This window comes from Trachypithecus francoisi, unplaced genomic scaffold, assembly GCF_009764315.1.
Source record: "Trachypithecus francoisi isolate TF-2019V2 unplaced genomic scaffold, Tfra_2.0 Lachesis_group1, whole genome shotgun sequence".
NCBI classification, from domain to species: domain Eukaryota; kingdom Metazoa; phylum Chordata; class Mammalia; order Primates; family Cercopithecidae; genus Trachypithecus; species Trachypithecus francoisi.
In genome coordinates this window covers 54,166,138-54,186,579 of record NW_022681454.1, presented here as the reverse complement: position 1 = coordinate 54,186,579, position 20,442 = coordinate 54,166,138, and the positions used below count along the sequence as shown (strand labels likewise).

The 20,442-nt window shown below is 39.8% G+C and overlaps 1 protein-coding gene across 1 annotated transcript; it reads right to left on the bottom strand.

The window, feature by feature from the left end:
* Positions 1 to 17,987: 17,987 nt before the first annotated feature.
* LOC117085421 (60S ribosomal protein L7-like 1) lies at positions 17,988 to 19,516 on the bottom strand. Its single transcript, XM_033214319.1, is given in 2 exon segments — positions 17,988 to 19,137; positions 19,140 to 19,516. Coding segments are annotated over 2 exon segments (642 nt in total). The 5' UTR covers positions 19,507 to 19,516; the 3' UTR covers positions 17,988 to 18,862.
* Positions 19,517 to 20,442: the final 926 nt, after the last annotated feature.

The window sequence follows — 20,442 nt, the reverse complement described above, 5'->3', positions numbered from 1 at the left end:
ATGCTTTTCCCCTAAGCAGCATATTTGATTAAAGTGTAAAGTATTTTGGATTCATACATTATCTTTCCCAGAATAGTTTCCTTTCACTCTGTTAAATTTCCTTAACACCCACCACTCCTCCTGAAAGAGATCCTCTTTCTGTTTTGTCTCTACTCAAGTTCCCTTGTGTCAGTTACTGACTGCCAGCCCTGTTTGAGCAACCTGAACAGTGTGTTCTGTTCTTGTTCAAGAGGGCATTTACATGACAGAACTCCAAATACCCCACCGCTAAAAGCTCCTGCTGACCCAGGTCAAAATAAGGCCAATTGTGCTGTTTATCCTAAGGGCCATTTTATCAGCAAATTGTGTCAAGGTTAGAAATGTGTCTGGCTAATGCCTTGGCTTAATGCTTTCTTTAACTACTAAATATACATGTATATGACATTGGCATCTCCCCTCCTCCCTCCCATCCCATCTGGGTGTCCCTGCTCTAATAAAATGTGTAGGGCTGGGTTTTTTATTTAAGTTCTTTAGGGTTTTAAATTCCTAGATTCTTTGTTGATTTCAATGTATTCTAAAGTGACTTCTTTAAAAAATTCTTACAATGAGCCATGCATGCTTCATTACGCTCTGTTCTTTTCTTTACAACATAAAGAACATAACAATGGGGCTATAGCACAACATTTATAGAGAGATCTTAAAATGTGGTATAACATGAATTGTTCTGTCATCTTTTCCCCTGATATAATGTACCTGTCTCTATTATAGTACAAATCAGCATGTATTCTAGATATTTGTGTGTCACTATGTTTGTCCTCCTTAGGAGTCACATCTTATTCTTCTATCTTTATGCATATTGTATATTTATTCATCTATCCCTTCATCCATCCATCCACCATTCTATCCACTCACCTACTTATCTATTCATCTATTTAACATATTTAAAGCCTCCTGTTATTATTATTACTGTTATTATTATTTAGATACTCAATCAATATTTTTAATTACATTGAATTAGTATGTCTTGGAAGCCAAACAAAGAACAATAAAATATTTTGTCCCTTCTGTCCTGATAGTTGTAGACAGAAAATGATAGATATAAAGAAATATCTATAATATGCTGCAGATAATACTGCCTTTAGTCACATGCAAGTAATGCTGCCATTATAAATATATAATGTAATGAGAACATACAAAGTATATAAAAATTTTGCAGAAATAGGAGGCAGGGCTAGGCATGGTGGCTCATGCCTGTAATCCCAGCACTTTGGGAGGAGGAGGTAGGTGGATCACTTGAGCTCAGGAGTTAGAGACCAGTCTAGGAAATATGGCAAAACCCTTTCTCTACAAAAATTAGATATTTATGGTGGCATGTCTCTCTAGGAGTGTAGTTCCAGCTGCTCTAGAGGCTGGGGTGGAGGGATGACTGGAGCCCAGGAGGCGGAGGTTGCATGCAGTGATCCAAGTTCATGCCACTGCACTGCAGCCTGTGTGGGAGGGAGGGAGGGAGGAAGGGAGAAGGAAGGAAGGAAGGAAGGAAGGGAGGGAGGGAGGGAGGGAGGGAGGAAGGAAGGAAGGGAGGGAGGGAGGAAGGGAGGAGGAGGGAGGAAGGAAGGAAGGGAGGGAGGAAGGAAGGGAGGAGGAAGGGAGGGAGGAAGGAAGGGAGGAAGGAAGGGAGGAAGGAAGGAAGGGAGGAAGGAAGGAGGAAGAAAGGGAGGAAGGAAGGGAGGAAGGAAGGGAGGAAGGAAGAAGGAAGGGAGGGAGGGAGGGAGGGAGGGAGGAAGGAAGGAAGGGAGGGAGGGAGGAAGGGAGGGAGGAAGGGAGGGAGGAAGGAAGGAAGGGAGGGAGGAAGGAAGGAGGAAGGAAGGGAGGGAGGAAGGAAGGGAGGAAGGAAGGGAGGAAGGAGGAAGGGAGGAAGGAAGGGAGGAAGAAGGGAGGGAGGAAGGAAGGGAGGAAGGAAGGAGGAAGGAAGGAGGAAGGAAGGGAGGAGGAAGGAAGGGAGGAAGGAAGGAAGGGAGGGAGGAAGGGAGGGAGGAAGGAAGGAAGGGAGGAAGGAAGGAAGGGAGGAAGGAAGGGAGGAAGGAAGGAAGGGAGGAAGGAAGGAAGGAAGGGAGGAAGGAAGGAAGGGAGGGAGGAAGGAAGGAAGGGAGGAAGGAAGGGAGGGAGGAAGGAAGGGAGGAAGGAAGGAAGGGAGGGAGGAAGGGAGGAAGGAAGGGAGGAGGAAGGAAGGAAGGGAGGAAGAAAGGGAGGAAGGAAGGAAGGAAGGGAGGAAGGAAGGGAGGAAGGAAGGGAGGGAGGAAGGAAGGAAGGGAGGAAGGAAGGAAGGAAGGGAGGGAGGAGGGAGGAAGGAAGGAAGGGAGGAAGGAAGGAAGGGAGGAAGGAAGGAAGGGAGGAAGGAAGGAGGGAGGAAGGGAGGAAGGAAGGAAGGGAGGGAGGAAGGAAGGAGGGAGGAAGGGAGGGAGGGAGGGAGGGAGGAAGGGAGAAGGAAGGAAGGAAGGAAGGGAGGAAGGAAGGAAGGGAGGAAGGAAGGAAGGGAGGGAGGGAGGGAGGGAGGGAGAAAGGGAAGGAGGGAAAGAAAAAGGAAAAGGAAAGAGAGAAAGAAAGGAAAAGAAATAGGAGGCTGGACACTTGGGCACTATTATCACTACTGACTGAGTAACTTGAGGAGTCACATAATTTCTCTTTGTGAGCTTTTTCATCATTAAAACATAGATGAAACTACTTATTCCATCTAATTGCTGGGGATGTTGAAAGACTGAATAAAAGAATATAAATGAAAATATTTTGAAAACCATACAACGATATGTACTGAGATGATGGTTAAGATGATAGTTCAAAGTATATAGTTATGTTTCAGATATGGTGTGCCTGGGAATAATGTCACCAGTAGCATGAGAATTAATGTCTATTATGATGCTGAAATAAATAAACTGTTAAAACTACTCTGCTGTCTAAATCCCCAAGTAACAAATTTACATGTACATTTAATATACTGACTGATATCAATTTCCTTTGCAAGAAATAGTATCAAGTTTAGCAGTAACAGCTCAAATTTTTCTGTTTTTTGTTTTTTGTTTTTCTTTGACAGTCTTGTTCTGTCACCCAGGCTGAAGTACAATGGTGCAATCTCGGCTCACTGCAACCTCTGCCTCCTGGGTTCAAGCTATTCTCCTGCCTCAGCCTCCCAAGTAGTTGGGATTATAGGCGCCCATCACAACGCCTGGCTAATTTTTGTATTTTTAGTAGAAACGGGGCTTCACCATGTTGGTCCGGCTGGTCTCGAACTCCTGACCTCAGGTGCTCCACCCACCTCGGCCTCCCAAAATGCTGGGATTACAGTTGTGAGCCACCATTCCTGGCCCAAATTTTTCTGCTTTAATAAATGGAGTATATTATAAAAATAGAATACAGATTATTTTAATGTTGAATGAACCTAAGTTACCTAATAATTTTTGATATTGGTTTAAAAGTTGATATAATTTTATAGAACTGCTCATATTACAGTTCTTTAATATACAAGCTTAGAAATGGAAAATTTCTCTATTCCTTTCATCTCTTTCTCCTTGCAAATTTTGAAACAACTGAGATAGGATACAGGGATCAGACAAATAGAAATCCTTATTACTCACAACAGCTTGAATTAGTGAATATTGCTTTAAATTTATGGCCAGAGAGGGCTTGCTAATATATCACTTGACATGAGCCTTTCCTATCTCCCAGAGCTGCAGCCTTCCCATTGAAGGAATAGGAGTAGACCTGCTAAACTATCACATGAGAGAAGAGCCCCCAAAGCTTGCATACTACAGTCAAGCTGACCCTTAAATAGATGGACCTAGAAGATGCTGAGCCAATGTACTCAATTACTTCTCCCAAATTCATCAATTACATAAGACACTCTTCCCATGAAAGGAGGTAGCTGGGGGAGAGTCTGAAGTAATCCTTCCATGCTTTGTTTCCTAGGGAACAGAGTGGAAATTTCCTGCTCAAAGTGGAAAATTGTATAGTAATAAATGTCCTCAATACATCATTATCATCTATTACCCAGTGGGCAAGTTCCACCACTGCAGAGACCCAGACTGCAGTACTAGAGGTAGCCAATGTCTACTCAACTCTCTGAGGAAGACAAAAGGGCCTTGCTCTTCTATATTTCTCCTGTAACCCCTATGGTACTCATATAGCAGACCGGAAAGAGTGCCAATGTAAGAAAATCGTGAAATTGCTTAAAAATCAATCATACTCTTTTGGTCAGGCTTTTTTCTTCTTTCTTCTTACATTCTGAAAAACCAAGATTATGGATTTTAAATGGCAGATGATCAGGTACTTTCAATGTGTTAATAGATATCAGTAGTAAATTGATCAATCACTGTTGAAATGGATGAAGAATAACAAAAATTTTAGTACATGATATTTTGTAAATGTCATCATTTTGGCCTTGTGTTACTTTTCTAGGTAACACTTGAGTTGAAAAAATGGCTTATTGAATTTTATAAACCTTGGTTTAACATCTATTGTGTTCAAGCCATTATGACAAGTGCTGTGAAAAATGCAAAAAGACTAAGACATACATAGTTCCTACATATCATATATGAGCAATTTCATTCATAGGCATTTATATTCTGGTAGAAATATACTGAAGAAGATTCCAATACTGGGAAAGCAAAGATATAATACAAAGCCCAAAGTAAAACAACAAACCCTGAACTGCCTAGATTAAAAATAATGGAAAGGAGACCGTAGTGCTAAAGACATGTATTCCAGCTGGTGGGAGGTATATCTGAACAGATTGAACCACAGAATCCACCAAAGTATTATACAGCTGAACAAAAGCACAAAGCCCTAAGAGCCGGAGAGGGAGCTTTGAATAGCTTAGCCTGTCTTTCACTTTGAATGGATAGCATTGAGCAGAAGCTTCTTGGGCCTTGGCAGAGTGTGGGAGGGAAGAGGATATATTATTAATATCTTATCCCTGAACTTTAAAATGGGAACAATGCGCTGTTTATTCAAACTGAGTTGAGATGACTAACCTGTTCCAAATAGGCAAGAAACTCTTAACTTTAAACCTAACCATGTTAATGCCACAGTTTCCACAAATGGAATTACTTTGCAGAATAGCACACTGTCATTTCTTGATTTTTAAAGAAGTTTCTTTAAACAAAACTAAAGCTCATGTCATTGCTCAGTTTAGAAGAGAGACTTATGTCCTAGTGAAATTGCCAAACAGGACTCAAGCCTCCCTTGAAGATGACAATAGAGAAATAAATATATGCTAATTAAATTTCTTATTTGTGCACTTTGCAAAGCGTCTTAGCTCCTATCTCATCGTAGAATTATATAATTTTTAAAGTTAGAAATGTTTTTTCAAATCATCTAAGAATAATCTCCCCCTTATTTCGGTAATGTCTTCTCCTAAGGCATCCCTCATAGTCATAGGAAGCACATTTACCTCCTGAGGAAGCCACAGTTTAGCACTTTTTATGATTACAAAGTTCTTTTTTTTAATGGTGAGACAAAATCTACTACCTTACAACTTCTATCACTAATCCTGCTCCTGACCTTTAGACAAAGTCAGACCAAATCTACGTTTATTCTTCACATGACATATTTTTCAGGAGGATATCTTAGAAATAATGTTTCTCTGTGTTTTATTTAATTACCAGTGATATCCCATCCTAGTCCCACACACTCTTTTGAATCTTTTCCACATCTCCCTTCCCATACAACATTGCTGCAAGGTGACTGGGGGGTATAAACAAGTGTTGGGCATTGCATGAATAGATGGATACATAGAGTTTTAAGGTCTGAGAGATGTTCAGAGGAAAAGCTATTTGTGGCAAATTGGGATGCACTGCAGACCACTACTGTATGCAATTTGCCTGCTAAACAATTTCTGAGTGGGCAAGAAAACCTGGGAGCCCATTTTCTTAGCATTGAATGGTGAATTGCCAAAAAACAACTGGTCTATCAGCTTTTATGTGGTTATATGTGTGTATCTTGGGCCTTATATTTATAGATTGAAGCAGGAAAAACATATTTCTCTGTAGAAAGGTGTTTTATTCCGGGGTTAATTTAACTAAATTTTGTGTGTTTCTTCATTGTGCAGGGTAATTTCTCATTTATCCGTTGTTCTTATTTTTCTTGAATTGGTATTGCCTAAGGCACTATCAATTGTTGAGGTGCAAATACCAATTATTACTCAGAAATGACCACCTAGTTATCTTCAAGAAACCTAAGCTTTGACTTGAATTATTTTATCATTTGAAACTCTATTTCCCTATGTGTTTTAAGTGGTAGCAGGGTTATTCAGGCAAAAAAATTAAGGATTTCCTTAACGTCTAATTTTAAGAAAGAGAATTATAAAAGAAAGTGAATGGTTGTTCTAATTAGTTAGGAAAACTTATGCATTGTAGGTTAATATAGGAGTGATACCAGGGATGTGGAGTGAAGTGCTGCATCTATGTAAGGACCCTAAGCAGGTGGTGCATGGGGCACTGTGTTTTAAGTGGACTATCCTTCATTAGATCTTCTGCAACTCACATTTTCCTCAAACACCAACAACTTGTTAACATGTTTTGCCTGAGAAAATGAGTAACCAAATATTCACACCCTTTAAAGACTGGAGACTAGGCAGACTTCATGCCTCGATGCACCACAGAGGGACCCTATTTTCAAGTTTGCACAGAACTCTTCTGGTGCCTCCCCCACCATTCTTTCCAACCTCCAGCCCTTTGAGACACCAGCCTGACACTAGTTGTGTCTATAATGAATGAGGAGGAGTGGCAACACTCCATTCCCTGTCACAGACTTGAAAAATTCCATTGAAATATTTTCTCTGAAGCAGAATCTGACCTCAGGCATACAATATCCTTTGTTCACATTTCTCACTCTGTTCACCACTGAAATGGTGAATTTTAACACAAGAAGCTCACGAAAGATGTGCAAAATAGGGCACAGGGATATACAAATCCTTATTTTATTAACACTGTAAATTCCACTTCCTCAGAATTTCCAATTTTTCCCTGCCTAGCAGCATAAAGACAGTTAAAGGGACTTTTGGTGACATTCCCCTTGTTTAATGAAGCTTGGAGTTATGGGCAAGTGCCTTGAACTGCTGTTATTATCTGCATGAGTGAATAAGGGCTGAGGGTCCAGATCTGTGCAGAGTTTTATTGCAAATAGGCACATTGATCATTCATAATCAGACCTACTAGGTCAGCAGTGCTGCAGTGCCAGCAGGCTCTGAAAAAGCTGACCAAGGGAGCAGTAGTGCTCATAGGTTAATGTAATATTCAGGCAGAATAAGATCTTTCTTATATACTCATATCTTTGCTTTTTTTCTGGCATAGTGGGAGTGAGAGCTAGAACACACTTGAACTATATCTCACATAACCAATCGCAGAGCCATCTTCTGTTCATCTGAGGGTTCTACCTGTTTCCAGAGCCTTACTTCTTTTAGAAGTGCATTTCTTCTGTGTAAAGGTTTGTGCTTTAGATCTCCCATTGCCATATTATTTAGGGTATTATGAAACTGCTCTGTTGTAAATATATTATATTCTGATTCCCAATGTTATCTCACATGAAAGGTCACATTTAGAAGACCGCAGTTATAAGACATCACTATTTGAAGCTTCAGAGAGAATGCCGTACTAAATGTTTGTTTCTTCATTATTCCCTGGGCTAATAAGTTTTAAAATATTTATTTGAATACATCAACATCTTATTTAAAAATTTAGCTTTGTGTAAATTACTATATGAATAAAAACCTGATGATAATATTACTATCATGATCCATTAGAGTGGTATTCACTTCACATCAGCATCTTTGTGTGTATTGTATTGTTGATGCAATCACTTGGGGACAATTGAAAAGGTGAGTGCCTTCTTCTAGGTATACAAATTTTGCAGAACTAGAAATATATATGTTTTAGGTTTTCTGCTTCCCAATTCTTCTCAAAAGAGTCACAAAAGTAAGGAGATATTAATCATTGAAGGGCACAGTGATACTTGTAGGGATGTAAAATTTTAGCAGAGTCTCAAATCTAAGAGAAGGATTTTGAGATTAATAGCATATGCTGAGAGCACCAGAAACCTAATTTGATGTCCTGTGTTCGTACAGCAAAATGGTGTTGCTAGCCTATTGTGAACTGGATGTGCTTTGCGAATTATTTTCCTATTGGTGATGAATTTGCAGTGATATATCCGCATACAATCATTCAATTGACCTTGTTACCAATGACAAGCATATGTCAGATGGTTGGCAAGGGTGGGAGTTTACTGTCGTTTGAATGATGACTCCATGAGCTTGTTAGTATGATCTTCTAATCAGCTATGCTAAGTGAGCACAGGGTACATCAAAGGGTTAAGAAGAAAAATGTGACCAGTTCGTTAATCACTTCTTCAGAGACCTGATTCAGGAAATCGTTGGAATTCAACTGAGAAATGAGACAGATTCTTTGCCTCGTTGTCAAATAAACTTTACGATCATCCTAAAATCATCAAATCCCAACAGCCTTTGATTATTGATTTGTAATAGCTAAATACTTAGTCAATATTTAAGGTAATGGTAATTTGATTTAAACTATTACTTGGGAAAATTTGAATCCTAGAGTTTTATAAATTAAAGGGACTTAATGATTTAATAACTCAATAGCTAAGTTATCTTGAGGTTCAGAAAGTTAAATGACAGTCCTGAGGCCGTTCTGCTGGAGATCTGAGATTTAAGCCTTGGGACTCCTAGTTTTTAGCTCAGTGTTCCTCACTTTATGCTCTGTAATAATTTGCATCCTTCAGTTTTGCACACATGAATATGTGTTTCTGATGCCAAAAAATCTGAAGAATAAAACCATTCTGGTAACCATGGTAATTTTACTTGAAACTTCTATTCTTTTTTATTGTCTTTTCATTTGTTTGGCTAGTAAGCTTTTAAAAAACATTTTCCAATACATTCAACACAAACTGCACTTTTAAAAATATTGTATTTGAGAATTATTTTATACTTATAGAAAAGTTACAAGAATAACACAACTAATTCCCACATACTCTTTACCCAGCTTCTCCAATATTAATGTTTTATCATATTTGCTTCATTCTTTCTCTATTGTATGAATATACTCTTATTTATTTTTTAAACCATTTGAAATTATTGCAGATACTGAAGCTTAATATTTCAGTGTGTTTTCCTTAAAACAAGGAAATTGTCCTATATAACAACAGTACAACCATCAAAATCCAGGTATTAGCATTGATAGATCCACCATGTAATCCACAGTCTCCATTCAAATTCCACCTTTTATTCCAGTTATATCTTTTAAAGGTCCAGGATTCAACAGAGAATCATTTGCTGTATTAAATGTCATGTCTCTTAAATATCCTTCAGTCTGGAAAATTTCTCAGTCTTCTCTCGTCTTTCATGATCTTGATAATTTTGAAGAGTATGAGCCAGTGGCTTTGTGGAATGTCCCTCAGTTGGGGATGGTCTGAGGTTTCCACAGAACTAAATTTAGGTTATGCATATTTGGCAGGAATGCAACAGAAATAATGTTGTATCATTTTCTGTGTGTAACAATAGGTACCCTCTGACAAATTTTCCCCTGTTTGGTAGCTACACTTGGATCACTTGATTAAAGTGTTGTCTGCCAGGCTTCTCCACTGTTCAAGTATTTGGTACTTATTAAAAAATAATTATTAAGTATTCATGGGGAGAGTTTTGAAACTATGTTAGTATTTTATTTCTCATTAGACTGTCACCTGTTAGTGTTAACATCCATTGATGATGCTTTTCTGATACAATTTTTTTCATAGTTGCCAAATATTTATTTTCTTATACTGTTGTTCCTTCTACATTTATTTGTTGATAATTGACTGTAAGGAAGGCCTTTCCTATCTCTCCCATTTATTTATTTAATAATTATCTATTTATATCAATATGAACTCAAGGATATTGATTTTATTCACTGACTTATATTTTATGATTATTATTTATTTTGATGCTCTAATTGTCTCATGTTTGACCAGTGGAAGTTTCTTCAAAGATACTCCCATGTCTTCTTGACATGACCTCTTCCTCTTTCTAGCACTTCTTTATTTTCTGAGAAGCCGTGATGTTCCAGGATCATCTTAGACATTTTCTGCCCAAGCCTTGAGTCAACCAATTCTTCAAGGAGCCCTAGATCTTTTTATTGGGGAGCAGTATTCATAAACCACGATCTGTGCACTGGGTGTGTTCATTGTTGTGGTGCATTATTGCATTATTACTTCTAGGCTCTCTCAGAAAATTAACCCAGGAAATATATGTATATTTATATTACATACATACATGCATGCATACAAACATCTATCTGTCATCTATGTATGTCTATCATACGTCTGTTTTTTTGAAAAACAACTTGAGTTTGAACTAATACTTCCAATTCCAATCTAACATAACATATTTAGCCTTTTCTCTTTTCATACTTATAAATCCCTTCTCCAACAGTGAGAAATCTGGCTCTTATCCATCATAATATATTTACTTATTTGCTTAATCTCCTGTATGTAACCAGTATGGAAACATGTAAGCCCTGACACACACTATGGGCCTCAGCCACATGGGATTCCTCCTTAGCTCTAGCCCCAGATAATACACTACACTGGTAAAGTTCCTAACTAAATATGCCAGGAAAATCCCCAGCTGGGGTGTCGTATCCTACCCCTCCCTGATGAGTCTCTGTAAATGCTTTGGAAGTTCATGGCCAAGACCTCTCTGTCCCAGACCCTGGTTCAATGCAGTGTATAAAACCGATGAATTCTTGTCCAAAACTTTAATTCTGACTTTATCCCTGTCACTATAAACATGAAAGAGAATCGCTGGCCTGGCTCCACCACACCGTGCCTCAATCCCAGCCCTGGTGAACATACCTACCAAAGTCTTGGCTCCGATTAAGGAAGGGGAATAGAAAACTCATTCTATACCCTTTGATTTCCTTTTTTCTATTATTGTTTAACAGGAAATAGACCTAGACCTTTGCTAGATGGACTGACTCAACCATTGAATCTAAGTCTTCACATGTTACGACATTTTGGTCTTCGATATTTAATTTAATTTATTTAGCCTGTTATTAACTTTTGTTGCATTTGAAAAATTGTGAATTCTGGGAGCAAGATGGCCGAATAGGAACAGTTCCAGGCTCCAACTCCCAGCGCGAGCGACACAGAAGACCGGTGACTTCTGCATTTTCAACTGAGGTACTGGGGTCATCTCACTAGGGAGTGCCGGACAATCGGTGCTGGTCAGGTGCTGCAGCCCGACCAGCGAGAGCTGAAGCAGGGCGAGGCATCGCCTCACCTGGGAAGCGCAAGAGGGAAGGGAATCCCTTTTCCTAGCCAGGGGAACTGAGACACAAAACACCTGGAAAATCGGGTAACTCTCACCCCAATACTGTGCTTTAAGCAACGGGCACACCAGGAGAATATATCCCACACCTGGCTGGGAGGGTCCCACGCCCACGGAGCCTCCCTCATTGCTAACACAGCAGTCTGCGGTGATCTAACCGCAAGGCAGCAGCCAGGCTGGGGGAGGGGTGCCCGTCATTGTGAGGCTTAAGTAGGTAAACAAAGCCTCTGGGAAGCTCCAACTGGGTGGAGCTCACAGCAGCTCAAGGAAACCTGCCTGTCTCTGTAGACTCCACCTCTGGGGACAGGGCACAGCTAAACAACAACAACAAAAAAAACAGCAGGAACCTCTGCAGACGCAAACGACTCTGTCTGACAGCTTTGAAGAGAAGAGTGGATCTCCCAACACGGAGGTTGAGATCTGAGAACGGACAGACTGCCTGCTCAAGTGGGTTCCTGACCCCTGAGTAGCCTAACTGGGAGACATCCCCCACTAGGGGCAGTCTGACACCCCACACCTCACAGGGTGGAGTACACCCCTGAGAGGAAACTTCCAAAGGAAGAATCAGACAGGTACACTCGCTGTTCAGAAATATTCTATCTTCTGCAACCTCTGCTGCTGATACCCAGGCAAACAGGGTCTGGAGTGGACCTCAGGCAATCTCCAACAGACCTATAGCTGAGGGTCCTGACTGTTAGAAGGAAAACTATGAAACAGGAAGGACACCTATACCAATACCCCATCAGTACGTCACCACCATCAAACACCAGAGGCAGATAAAACCACAAAGATGGGAAAAAAGCAGGGCAGAAAAGCTGGAAATTGAAAAAATAAGAGCGCATCTCCCCCTGCAAAGGAGCGCAGCCCATCGCCAGCAACGGATCAAAGCTGGTCAGAGAATGACTTTAACGAGATGAGAGAAGAAGGCTTCAGTCCATCAAACTTCTCAGAGCTAAAGGAGGAATTACGTACCCAGCGCAAAGAAAATAAAAACCTTGAAAAAAGAGTGGAAGAATTGACAGCTAGACTAATTAATGCAGAGAAGGTCATAAACGAAATGACAGAGATGAAAACCATGACACGAGAAATACGTGACAAATGCACAAGCTTCAGTAACCGACTCGATCAACTGGAAGAAAGAGTATCAGCGATTGAGGATCAAATGAATGAAATGAAGCGAGAAGAGAAACCAAAAGAAAAAAGAAGAAAAAGAAATGAACAAAGCCTGCAAGAAGTATGGGATTATGTAAAAAGACCAAATCTACGTCTGATTGGGGTGCCTGAAAGTGAGGGGGAAAATGGAACCAAGTTGGAAAACACTCTTCAGGATATCATCCAGGAGAACTTCCCCAACCTAGCAGGGCAGGCCAACATTCAAATTCAGGAAATACAGAGAACGCCACAAAGATACTCCTCCAGAAGAGCAACTCCAAGACACATAATTGCCAGATTCACCAAAGTTGAAATGAAGGAAAAAATCTTAAGGGCAGCCAGAGAGAAAGGTCGGGTTACCCACAAAGGGAAGCCCATCAGAATAACAGCAGACCTCTCGGCAGAAACTCTACAAGCCAGAAGAGAGTGGGGGCCAATATTCAACGTTCTTAAAGAAAAGAATTTTAAACCCAGAATTTCATATCCAGCCAAAGTAAGTTTCATAAGTGAAGGAGAAATAAAATCCTTTACAGATAAGCAAATGCTTAGAGATTTTGTCACCACCAGGCCTGCCTTACAAGAGACCCTGAAGGAAGCCCTAAACGTGGAAAGGAACAACCGGTACCAGCCATTGCAAAAACACGCCAAAATGTAAAGACCATCAATGCTAGGAAGAAACTGCATCAACTAACGAGCAAAATAACCAGTTAATATCATAATGGCAGAATCAAGTTCACACATAACAATATTAACCTTAAATGTCAATGGACTAAATGCTCCAATTAAAAGACACAGACTGGCAAACTGGATAAAGAGTCAAGACCCATCAGTTTGCTGTATTCAGGAGACCCATCTCACATACAGAGACATACATAGGCTCAAAATAAAGGGATGGAGGAAGATCTACCAAGCAAATGGAGAACAAAGAAAAGCAGGGGTTGCAATCCTAGTCTCTGATAAAACAGACTTTAAACCATCAAAGATCAAAAGAGACAAAGAAGGCCATTACATAATGGTAAAGGGATCAATTCAACAGGAAGAGTTAACTATCCTAAATACATAGGCACCCAATACAGGAGCACCCAGATTCATAAAGCAAGTCCTTAGAGACTTACAAAGAGACTTAGACTCCCATACAATAATAATGGGAGACTTCAACACTCCACTGTCAACATTAGACAGATCAACGGGACAGAAAGTTAACAAGGATATCCAGGAATTGAACTCATCTCTGCACCAAGCGGACCTAATAGACATCTATAGAACTCTCCACCCCAAATCAACAGAATATACATTCTTCTCAGCACCACATCGCACTTATTCCAAAATTGACCACATAATTGGAAGTAAAGCACTCCTCAGCAAATGTCAAAGAACAGAAATTATAACAAACTGTCTCTCAGACCACAGTGCAATCAAACTAGAACTCAGGACTAAGAAACTCAATCAAAACTGAACCACCTGCTCCTGAATGACTACTGGGTACATAACGAAATGAAGGCAGAAATAAAGATGTTCTTTGAAACCAATGAGAACAAAGATACAACATACCAGAAACTCTGGGACACATTTAAAGCAGTGTGTAGAGGGAAATTGATAGCACTAAATGCCCACAAGAGAAAGCAGGAAAGATCTAAAATTGACACTCTAACATCACAATTAAAAGAACTAGAGAAGCAAGAGCAAACACATTCAAAAGCAAGCAGAAGGCAAGAAATAACTAAGATCAGAGCAGAACTGAAGGAGATAGAGATACAAAAAACCCTCCAAAAAATCAATGAATCCAGGAGTTGGTTTTTTGAAAAGATCAACAAAATTGACAGACCGCTAGCAAGACTAATAAAGAAGATAGAGGAATCAAATAGACACAATAAAAAATGATAAAGGGGATATCACCACCAACCCCACAGAAATACAAACTACCATCAGAGAATACTATAAACACCTGTATGCAAATCAACTAGAAAATCTAGAAGAAATGGGTAATTTCCTGGACACTTACACTCTTCCAAGACTAAACCAGGAAGAAGTTGAATCCCTGAATAGACCAATAGCAGGCTCTGAAATTGAGGCAATAATTAATAGCCTACCCACCAAAAAAAAGTCCAGGACCAGATGGATTCACAGCTGAATTCTACCAGAGGTACAAGGAGGAGCTGGTACCATTCCTTCTGAAACTATTTCAATCAATAGAAACAGAGGGAATCCTCCCTAACTCATTTTATGAGGCCAACATCATCCTGATACCAAAGCCTGGCAGAGACACAACAAAAAAAGAGAATTTTAGACCAATATCACTGATGAACATCGATGCAAAAATCCTCAATAAAATACTGGCAAACCGATTCAACAGCACATCAAAAAGCTTATCCACCATGATCAAGTGGGCTTCATCCCTGGGATGCAAGGCTGTTTCAACATTCACAAATCAATAAACGTAATCCAGCATATAAACAAAATCAAAGACAAGAACCACGTGATTATCTCAATAGATGCAGAAAAGGTTTTTGACAAAATTCAACAGCTCGTCATGTTAAAAACGCTCAATAAATTCGGTATTGATGGAACGTACCTCAAAATAATAAGAGCTATTTATGACAAACCCACAGCTAATATCATACTGAATGGGCAAAAACTGGAAACATTCCCTTTGAAAACTGGCACAAGACAGGGATGCCCTCTCTCACCACTCCTATTAAACATAGTGTTGGAAGTTCTGGCTAGGGCAATCAGGCAAGAGAAAGAAATCAAGGGTATTCACTTAGGAAAAGAAGAAGTCAAATTGTCCCTGTTTGCAGATTACACGATTGTATATTTAGAAAACCCCATCGTCTCAGCCCAAAAGCTCCTTAAGCTGATAAGCAACTTCAGCAAAGTCTCAGGATACAAAATTAATGTGCAAAAATCACAAGCATTCTTATACACCAGTAACAGACAAACAGAGAGCCATATCATGAATGAACTTCCATTCACAATTGCTTCAAAGAGAATCAAATACCTAGGAATCCAACTTACAAGGGATGTAAAGGAGAACTACAAACCACTGCTCATTGAAATCAAAGAGGACACAAACAAATGGAAGAACATACCATGCTCATGGATAGGAAGAATCAATATCGTGAAAATGGCCATACTGCCCAAGGTTATTTATAGATTCAATGCCATCCCCATCAAGCTACCAATGACTTTCTTCACAGAATTGGAAAAAATGGCTTTAAAGTTCATATGGAACCAAAAAAGAGCCCGCATTGCCAAGACAATCCTAAGTCAAAAGGACAAAGCTGGAGGCGTCATGCTACCTGACTTCAAACTATACTACAAGGCTACAGTAACCAAAACAGCATGGTACTGGTACCAAAACAGAGATATAGACCAATGGAACAGAACAGAGTCCTCAGAAATAATACCACACATCTACAGCCATCTGATCTTTGACAAACCTGAGAGAAACAAGAAATGGGGAAAGGATTCCCTATTTAATAAATGGTGCTGGGAAAATTGGCTAGCCATAAGTAGAAAGCTGAAACTGGATCCTTTCCTTACTCCTTATACGAAGATTAATTCAAGATGGATTAGAGACTTAAATGTTAGACCTAATACCATAAAAACCCTAGAAGAAAATCTAGGTAGTACCATTCAGGACATAGGCATGGGCAAGGACTTCATGTCTAAAACACCAAAAGCAACGGCAGCAAAAGCCAAAATTGACAAATGGGATCTAATTAAACTAAAGAGCTTCTGCACAGCAAAAGAAACTACCATCAGAGTGAACAGGCAACCCACAGAATGGGAGAACATTTTTGCAATCTACTCATCTGACAAAGGGCTAATATCCAGAATCTACAAAGAACTCAAAGAAATATACAAGAAAAAAACAAACAACCCCATCAAAAAGTGGGCAAAGGATATGAACAAACATTTCTCAAAAGAAGACATTCATACAGCCAGCAGACACATGAAAAAATGCTCATCATCACTGGCCATCAGAGAAATGCAAATCAAAACCACAATGAGATACCATCTCACACCAGTTAGAATAGCAATCATTAAAAAGTCAGGAAACAACAGGTGTTGGAGAGGATGTGGAGAAATAGGAACACTTTTACACTGTTAGTGGGATTGTAAACTAGTTCAACCATTATGGAAAACAGTATGGCAATTCCTCAAGGATCTAGAACTAGATGTACCATATGACCCAACTATCCCACTACTGGGTATATACCCAAAGGATTATAAATCATGCTGCTATAAAGACACATGCACATGTATGTTTATTGTGGCACTATTCACAATAGCAAAGACTTGGAATCAACCCAAATGTCCATCTGTGACAGACTGGATTAAGAAAATGTGGCACATATACACCATGGAATACTATGCAGCCATAAAAAAGGATGAGTTTGCATCCTTTGTAGGGACATGGATGCAGCTGGAAACCATCATTCTTAGCAGACTATCACAAGAACAGAAAACCAAACACCGCATGTTCTCACTCATAGTTGGGAACTGAACAATGAGATCACTTGGACTTGGGAAGGGGAACATCACACACCAGGGCCTATCATGGGGAGGGGGGAGGGGGGAGGGATTGCATTGGGAGTTATACCTGATATAAATGATGAATTGATGGGTGCTGACGAGTTGATGGGTGCAGCACACCAACATGGCACAAGTATACATATGTAACAAACCTGCATGTTATGCACATGTATCCTAGAACTTAAAGTATAATAATAAAAAAAAGAAAAATTGTGAATTATCCCTTTCCTTTTTATATCTGCCATTTTTTCTATTGGAGTTTAATTTGTACACAGTGAAATTTGCCAATTCAAAAAGTACAATTTAACTAGTTTTGATAAATGTGTACAGTTATGTAACCTCCACCACAATCATAATAGGCTAGTTTTACCACCCTTAGTTTTAACACTCTGTTTCTTTGCAGTCAGTGACCTCTCCGCACATCCTGCCCCTGGCAACCACCTATATGCTTTATGTCACTGTAGATTTGCTTTTTCTAGAAATTCATGTGAATGGAATTATACAGTATGGAGTCTTTGTGCCTGCCTTTTTTTTTTTCACTTAGCTTAATACTTTTGAGACATATTCATGTTGTTGTGTATACCAGTACTTGATTCCTTTCTATTTTATTTCATTTTGTTGTGGTTAGAATACTTAATATGGGCTCTACCATCTTAACAAGTTTTTAAGTGTCTAATACATTATTGTTGACTAGGGTGCAATATGTTACAGCAGATCTCTAGAGCTTATTCATCTTGCTTGACTAACTATGTTCATTAGTAACTTTTGATTTCCATCTTCTCCCAGCCCCTGGAAACTACCGTTCTGCTCTTTGATTTTATGAATTTGACTATTCTGCATATCTCATATCACTGCAATCATTCAGTATTGTTCTATGACTGGCTTATTTCACTTAGCATAATGTCCTCATGATTCATCCATGCTGTCACATATTACAAAATTTCCTTCCTTTTTTTTTTTTTCACAGCAGACAAGTGAACATTTATTTGTATGCCTTTCTTCCTATGTGTATTTCAAGTCTTTTTCAAAACAAGGCCCTAGGACTCTCTAGATTCAATTATGTCCTTGGGCTTGGTCAACTGCTGCAGAAGTCTTAGGGAGCCTTGTACAAATGCTAGAGTGACTCATTTACCAACATTAAACCCTAAGATAGATGCAACAAAGCAGGACTCCTTCCTCCACGGAATGTGCTGATTTCAGACGATGCAGTACTCAATGTAGAAAACACTGGAATTTTTCTTTGGAACTGGAGTGTGATGAGAGATGCTTGCCATGAACGTAAGCTATTGTCTTTTCTTTCCTTTGAGATGGAGTTTCGCTTGTTGCCCAGGCTAGAGTGCAAGGGCGTGATCTTGGCTCACTGCAACCTCCGCCTGGCAAGTCTCCTGCCTCAGCCTCCTGAGTAGCTGAGATTACAGGCATATGCCACTATGCCCGGCTAATTTTTGTATTTTTACTAGAGACAGCATTTCTCCATGTTGGTCAGGCTGGTCTCGAACCCTCAACCTCAGGTGATCCACCTGCCTCAGCCTCCCAAAGTGTTGGGATTACAGGCGTGAGCCATCACGCCCGGCCAGCTACTGTCTTTTCTTTGATCCTTCCTTTCCAGTTTTTGAAGATAAAGCAGGAAATAATCTTCTCTGAAGATACTTGATAAAAATTCCCAAAACAATCAAACACATGCTTCCACTTCATTGATAAAAATTTACCACAGTTTGACACCTGGGTCTAGTTCAGCTGGCGGCTAAGCTGATTGATGCGTTCACCTCGATAGCCAGGTGTGCCCAGCTCCTTGAGGAAGCCCACTCTATTTTTGGTAGCATGTCAGGCCACTGAGAGGTGGAAAGGGCGCAAGAACCATGAGATCTCCTGGAAATGCTTCCCTGGGAAGGCAGTTTCATGAATGAGGTCTTCCAAGCAAATGACGCCAAACTTCCCCAGGTGCTCCTCAATCACTGTGTTGTCTGTCAGAGGGATGGTCTTATTCTTGACCTTGCCTTGTCCACGTTTCAAAATGAGTTCTCGGACAGACTTCTGATTTGGAAATCCCCATGTCACATAAGGTTCCACTATACGCAGCATTTTTAGGTTCTGGGGGTGACTTTTACAAAGACACCACTAAAAATTTTCTTTAGGCGAAGTCTTGCAATGGTTCTCTGCACCAGTAAACTCACGCCATCAGTCCTTTCGATGCGTACAACAAAGGCCAAGGAATGTTTGTCTGGCAATTCCAAGGCATGAGGTTTCACTTCTAGTCGTCTGAGACGCACCTTGTCACGTTTCTGCCGCCAGGAGTCATGTAGGAATGATTCCAGTCGCTTAAACCTGAGCCCTTTTCCTTTCCTCTGCTCCTTCTTTGCCAAAAGTGCCTGCTTTGCCTGGGTGGCTTTGAGGGCTTGATAAGCCTTCCTCTTTTTCAGCAGATTTTCTGGAACCAAAGGGATTTTTCTTTGCTCTTGCTCCGCCATCTTTCTAGTGGTGCAGCCTCCTTCCTTCTTTTTAAAGTTGACTAGTATTCTATAACAAGTTTGTTTCTACATCTTAGCTATTGTCAATGGTGCTACAAAAAACATAGGTGTGTTAGTATCTTTGTGAGATCCTGATTTCATCTCTTTTGGATAAAAACCCAGAAGTGAGATTGCTAGATCATGTGGTAGTTCTATTTTTTATTTTTTCATAATATCCAAAATATTTTTCATAAAGCCTGTACCAACTTTTATTCCAGCCAACAAGGTATAGGGTTTCCTTTTATCCACATCCTTGCCAACACTTGTTATCTTTTGACTTTTTGATCAGTTATCCTAACAGGTGTGAAGTGGTGATGTATTGTGATTTTGATTTGCATTTTCCTGATAATTAGTGATGTTGAACATTTTTTTTAATGTACTTTTTGGCCATTTGTATGTCTTCTTTGGTATTTGTCCTAATGCTGTCCCTCCCCTTTCCCTCCACCTGCCAACAAGCTCTAGTGTGTAATGTTTCCCTCCCTGTGTCTGTGGGTTTTCATTGTTCACCTCCCACTTATGAGTGAGAATATGAGGTGTTTGGTTTTCTGTTTCTGTGTTAGTTTGCTGAGGATGATGGTTTCCAGCTTTATCCATGTCCCTGCCAAGGACATGAACTCATTCTTTTTTATGGCTGCATAGTATTCCATGATGTATATGTGCCACATTTTCTTTATCCAGTCTATCATTGATGAGCATTTGGGTTGCTTTCAAGTTTTTGCTATTGTAAATAGTGCTGCAATAAACATACATGTGCATGTATCTTTATAGTAGAGTGATTTATAATCCTTTGGGTATATATCCAGTAATGGGATTGCTGAGTCAAATGATATTTCTGGCTCCAGATCCTTGAGGAATTGCCACACTGTCTTCCACAATCGTTGAACTAATTTACACTCC